The sequence below is a fragment of the Carassius gibelio genome, chromosome A6 (genome assembly GCF_023724105.1).
Source record: "Carassius gibelio isolate Cgi1373 ecotype wild population from Czech Republic chromosome A6, carGib1.2-hapl.c, whole genome shotgun sequence".
Taxonomy (NCBI): Eukaryota; Metazoa; Chordata; class Actinopteri; order Cypriniformes; family Cyprinidae; genus Carassius; species Carassius gibelio.
This window is the reverse complement of record NC_068376.1, coordinates 9462128-9468088: the sequence shown is the minus strand read 5'-3', so window position 1 is coordinate 9468088 and position 5961 is coordinate 9462128. Positions and strand designations below refer to the sequence as shown.

The following is a 5961-nucleotide window of genomic DNA, read 5'->3' as shown; positions in this document are numbered from 1 at the left end:
ATATTAATTATTTTAATGGTAATATGATATTGCAAATATTGCATTATGTTATTATTAGTCATTAACAAACCAGGATACTTAACAATTGGTGCATTCAAATATGAGCATGCTATTTTATATATGACATTTTAGCTATTTGAATTATTTGATATGCTATGAAATCAATATTAAATATTTATTGTTACCGTATTAATGATGATTAGTAGTTATTATAAATGATTAGTTATTATAAAGTAGGCTACCCTATTATCAAACAAAGACGGAGCAGTGCAAAAACTGGGATCTAAAATACAAATCTTACGAGTATTTGTACGTGAAGCATATTTTGCCTGTGAAACTGGAAGGGCTTACAAATCCTCATGAAACTCACATGCATGCTTCTTTGATTATTCTAAACAACTCTCGCACGAAAAAAAATCGCTATTTAAACAGGGAGTGTAATCCAAAGTGTCGCACGTCAGCCACTCACATTGTTGTTGGACAGAAACTTAGTTATTCGCTTTTCCGATCGGCCTCAGGAGGCGTTACTCGCAGTACTATATCAGCAAGTGCAGTCAGAGCGCAGAGGGACAATCACGCCATCCTCTCACGGATAAACTCAAGACTTTGACATTTTCTCTAGGCATCGGAATCTCTTCACTAGAGGCTACATTTAAAAGCCTAGGAGCACCAAAACATATCACAAGGATTGTAAGTTGATTTTTACGTCTTGTTTGTGTGTGCACGTGCTTGTGCGTGAGAGATTTTGTTTTTTTAATGCGGTCTTTTCATACGCGTATCGGACCATACCTAATGAAACCCAAACACTTAAAACTAATGATATACGGTTTTATAAGATAATATTTTTAAATCGGACTTTAAAGCTTAAAGTAACGTGCTCTAATTCTACACGCTGAAAAAGAAATATTTGAACAAATTAACCGAACCCGAAACTCTCAGTCGGAGGTGTGGAAGAGCAGTGTCGCACCTCGCGGATCTGTCCAGTTCGATTTCATATAAAATTCAAATGAATGTAGCTGCACATTAGAGAATAAATAATTTAAAATCCATATTTTAAGAGAATGATGTGCACTCCCGTGTCTTGAATAAAGGGGTCAAGTAGAGTAACTCTTGTTTCTTGTGAGATTTGGTCTTTTTTTGTCGGTTCCCGAGAGTCCATTCACGTAGGCTAAATATTGAAGTTGTTTGATTTCGTTTTTTTTTTTTTTTATTGTTTGTGAATTTCAGTAAAGGCGACTTGACATAATCATTATTTTGCAGTAGTTTCTATTTATATAAAAAATGTAATAAAAATATATTTCTGAATTGTATTAGTCACTTTATAGTAGGCTAACTATAGGAATTCCTATAGTAACGTTCTGTGGGATTAATTAATTCACATTTCCTTGTTACCTAGTATTCATCCACTGTTAGTTTACTTTCAAGTGATTTGTTTTACTTGTATTGTTGTTCAATTACTTTCCTCACAATGACTCTTACAGTGAAGATTTCATGCTTTAACCATGACGGGTAATTACCTTTATGCTTGCCAAACACTTGGAGTGAAACAATACAGAGTTTCAAGGGAACTTAGAGACTTCAAGTGAAAGATACGGGGAGAGAGGGGGAAGGAAGGGACTGGACGGAGAGTTTCTGTGTCCACACAGCTAAACCCCTTTGTGCGGGCAAGTGTGCTTGCAGCCTGGGGCCGTGAGATCAGGTGAGGGGGCCGCTGTGTTTGAACAGTGTAAATGCAACAGTTTTACAACAAGGCTGGGGGACATGATGGTGGTGCTTGGGGCCAGTTCTAATGGACCGTCACATTTTATGGCACCTGATTTTAAAGTCAGGTCAGAGGTTTACGCTGCCCTCTCTGTCGCCACAATGTAATGATGTCAGAGTGGAAAGCTGTAAAATAAGTCTGTCTTTGTTTTGGGGAGGATCGAGGATCTAGCAGTACGCAAACATCAGAGGATGCATTAAGAGCAGCTGTGTCACTTCTCATATTTCCTTTAATGATATTAAGGTTAGGCGCTAACTGTGTTCCAGGGTCAAACCAGCAGGTTGATTTGGAATGAAAATAAACAAGCCTAAACAAATTCTATCACTTGATGGTTCTTTAGAAAAACACAAGCAGTTGTATCTTTTAACACAGAGTCACTTGGAAACTGATATTTTGTTTATATAAAAAAATTACAGATTAAGAAAGAGCATAACCGTGTTTATCATTTCTGCTTCACTGCACAGAGTTTTAGTTTTAAAAGCATACTTAAATGTTTCAATGTGTTTATTATTATGCAAGCCCTCGGGGTTGAAGATCAAAAATGTGTGGTTAGAGATGTGTGTACATCTGTGTTTGAGAACGTGTAAGTGAAGAACTTTGACATAGCGCCAGTCTGGCTGTTCTCTGTTCTCTTTAGCTTCTGTCAGTTCAAAAGCCTGGCATCCAGTCCTCAAGCTGAGCATATCATTTTGAGAAAAGAACCTTTCACCCCTCTGTGTCGCAGAGAGAGCAGCAGCCGCCCATCCTCCTCAACTATGACTTGTCTCACTTCTAATGGGCATCAGTCTCTCTAATGCCTCCAGAGGCATCACAAGCTGTTCTTTATCATTGTACTCCATTGCATGGCCCGCTGGTTATGCTGAATTTTTCGTATAGCCAAAATACCTCCCATTTGCCTTGGATATCTGCTTAGTTTTTTACTGGGTCACTGCATGACATCAAGTCTGCCAACAAGTTTTGCTCAGGCATCTGAGTTTTGCTGCTGGGCATCTAGCCTAGTCCTTATGTTCAGCTGAAAAGTACAACACAGCATTTGAGCAATGAATCACTATTGCTTAAATGATTTAGTCTAATAATATTATACAATACAATAAAGTAAACTAAATCAAATTCTGAAAAAAAACCTCTGCACTGCTAATTTTTATTTGAGTCTTGGTGCAACCAACATGCAGACAGTGCACGTGCCGACATTCATGACTGTGTGTTAGTAAACCTCCTTAATATCAGAACATTTTTCTTTTTAAGACGTGGCAAGGGCGGTTCATGTTGTAAATTGTAATTTTTTGTGATTTTTCAAAAACATAATTTTTTAAAATTAGAAATCATACTATTTATATTTTTTTACCTTAGAAAAAAATATATTCAAAATTATTTTGAAAAAAATACTTAGGATGTGTTTAATCAGGTGTATTAAATGTGAGATCACTTTTTTCTTAATGGTTACACCACATCACATTTTAAAGGGATTATGTTGTAAGTCTTCATGAATACAAAGAGAACGAATACAATTAACTTCATAATTAGAACTTCATAACTAGACTGAGGACTGTCTTGTTTATTTTTGTCTCTTCCCTCTTTGATTTTGTGACAGTGATAGTCTGAATTTATTCATATATAATGCAACCCTGGGAAATAAACCCCTGCACTGAAGTATTCAGGAAAAAATCCTCTTATCTAGCACAAGGTCCTGCCCTCTGAAAAGGGACACTGGTGTGTTCGAGATGTTTCAGATTGTGTGTGTTTTATAGATAAAATTTTAGTTTAATTAGACCGTATTCTTGTGTTTTTTCTGCCTATGTATTTTTACAGCTCCTGTTTTTTTTGTTTCAGGTCACTGCTGTTTTGTCCCACAAGTGGCAATAACGAAGACGTGCCAAGATGAGTGTGAACATGAATGACTTCAATGACATTTTGGATGCACTGGGTGATCTGAATTTCTCAACCCTTGATGATAATGTCTCCCATGTGGAAGTGTGTCACAGCACCTTCAGCCACAGGGCTTTGCTTTATGCCCTCTCTATTCTCTACATCTTCCTCTTCATTATCGGCCTCGCCGCAAATGCTCTGGTGGTGTGGGTGAACATACGAGCTGAAAGGAAACGTTATGAGACTCACCTGTATATCCTCAACCTTGCCATCGCAGACCTCTGCGTAGTGGCCACTCTTCCGGTCTCCGTTAGTTCTCTGCTTCAACTCGGCCACTGGCCCTTTGGAGATGCCATGTGCAAAATTACACATCTAATCTTCAGTGTCAACCTCTTCAGCAGTATCTTTTTCCTTACATGCATGAGTGTGGACCGCTACCTGTCCGTGAAACTTTTAGGAGATGGTTCCAGTCAGAAGAAGAGAAGGATCAGGCAGCTAATCTGTGTTGGCGTTTGGCTGCTGGCATTTTTTGCTGCCCTCCCTGAAACATATTTCCTCCAGGCTGAGAAATCAAGCCATTCAGACAGCATCATATGTAAACCTATGTACCCGGCGGAAAGCATTAATGAGTGGACAGTTGGAATCCAAATGAGTTTCTTCATGCTCGGCTTTGCCATCCCCTTCCCCATCATTGCTGTGTTCTACGTACTCCTGGCAGGTATCATCCAACCCTCAGCTGACCAGGAACGTCATATCAGTCGTCGCCTCATCTTCACCTACATTGTGGTCTTCCTAGTGTGTTGGCTTCCTTATCATGGAGCTCTACTGCTTGACACTCTAGCTTTTCTCAATGTGCTTCCTTTCAACTGCACCCTGGAGAACGCTCTCTATGCAGCACTGCATCTCACCCAGTGGTTCTCTCTCCTTCACTGCTGCATGAACCCCATCATCTACAACTTCATCAACAAGAACTACCGTTACGACCTCATGAAAGCCTTCATCTTCAAGTATTCTACCAAAACTGGCCTCGCTAGGCTTATCGATGCCTCACATGTGTCTGAGACAGAATACTCTGCCGTGGAGAACCAGGGACCATTGTGAACATTCTGTGATGGTGTTGTTCAACAACAGCCTTGTAATCACAAAGATAAACCGGGAACTGTCTTCTAAATGTCTTCTCTCTGGATGTTTTGCTGTTGAGGCATTGCCAATTTAGAATTGTCAAATAGTGGAACAAGTTTGTATACATACGGTTTGCTTACCTTTATAAACAGATGAATGTTTATGCCTTTTGTACAATTTTATGACAGTTATAGATGTATTGAGAAAGCACTTGTATTGAATAGATTTGTAAGCGCATGTAAGCCTTATTACTCTAGCTAGGCTTCTGAGTCAGTGAAATTGGTGGAAAAGGTCCCTTCCTGTCCTGGAGCCACAGAGAGACTCATATAACCCTTTCTCCACTGTGACTTTTCTACATCTGCCGGAAAGACTCCAATATGCCTACATTAAATAAAGGTCATGTTTTCATACACATTTAATGTACCGTTATGTTATATCTGGTCAAACAGAAGGGATTATTGAAAACCTGAACAACTTTATTTGGAAAGATACAAGTCCAAATCAAGACTGGATATAGGTATTGTTGATTGATGTTATGCTGTATGATATGCTTGTCGAAAATGATACACTTTTTGATAAGTTGTACATTTCAAGAACAATGCTAGCAGCATTTGTAAATGTTTTGTAAATAATATTATATTTATGTACTCACTGTTTTGGATTATTTTCTGACATCTCAAAATGTGGCGTTATAATAAAAGCTGTATCAAACTTCTCAGCTTTGTCTTAATCATGTTTTTTTTTGTCTATTACAAATTAATCCATATACATAGAATTTTTTTATCCATTAGCTTAGTTATTATAATCTTATTACTGTATTTTGTGTGTGTATCTTTTACAGTACATATAGAAGACACGGCACACTACTTTTGATGTGCAAGACCATTAACACTTTACAATAGGGGTTAATTTGCTTTTATTATTAAAAATATTAGATATTATAAAATAGCACTTACATTTAAATTATGTGTTAACTAGGGGTACATTTACATGGCAACGATGCACTATAAATTGAAAAGTTCTTCCTTTGCATTTTTCTCGTACAGATGAGGACGTTGTCAAAATGATCCTGTTTAAGCACATACACGTTTAGATGACTTAAAACGCTGTATTATGCATTTCAGGCCAGTAGTTGGCAATGTTATTTTGTAAATAAATATTATGTAAACATGCATTACATTTCACAAATTTGCGTCTTTGTAGTTTACACA

The 5961-nt window shown here is 37.7% G+C and overlaps 1 protein-coding gene across 1 annotated transcript; it reads left to right on the top strand.

Annotated features, from left to right (window-relative positions):
- Positions 1 to 534: 534 nt before the first annotated feature.
- LOC128015434 (atypical chemokine receptor 3) lies at positions 535 to 5465 on the top strand. The gene is made up of 2 exons (XM_052599257.1): positions 535 to 690; positions 3593 to 5465. The coding sequence occupies exon 2, from the start codon at positions 3641 to 3643 to the stop codon at positions 4727 to 4729; it is 1089 nt and encodes a 362-aa protein (XP_052455217.1). The 5' UTR covers positions 535 to 690; positions 3593 to 3640; the 3' UTR covers positions 4730 to 5465.
- Positions 5466 to 5961: the final 496 nt, after the last annotated feature.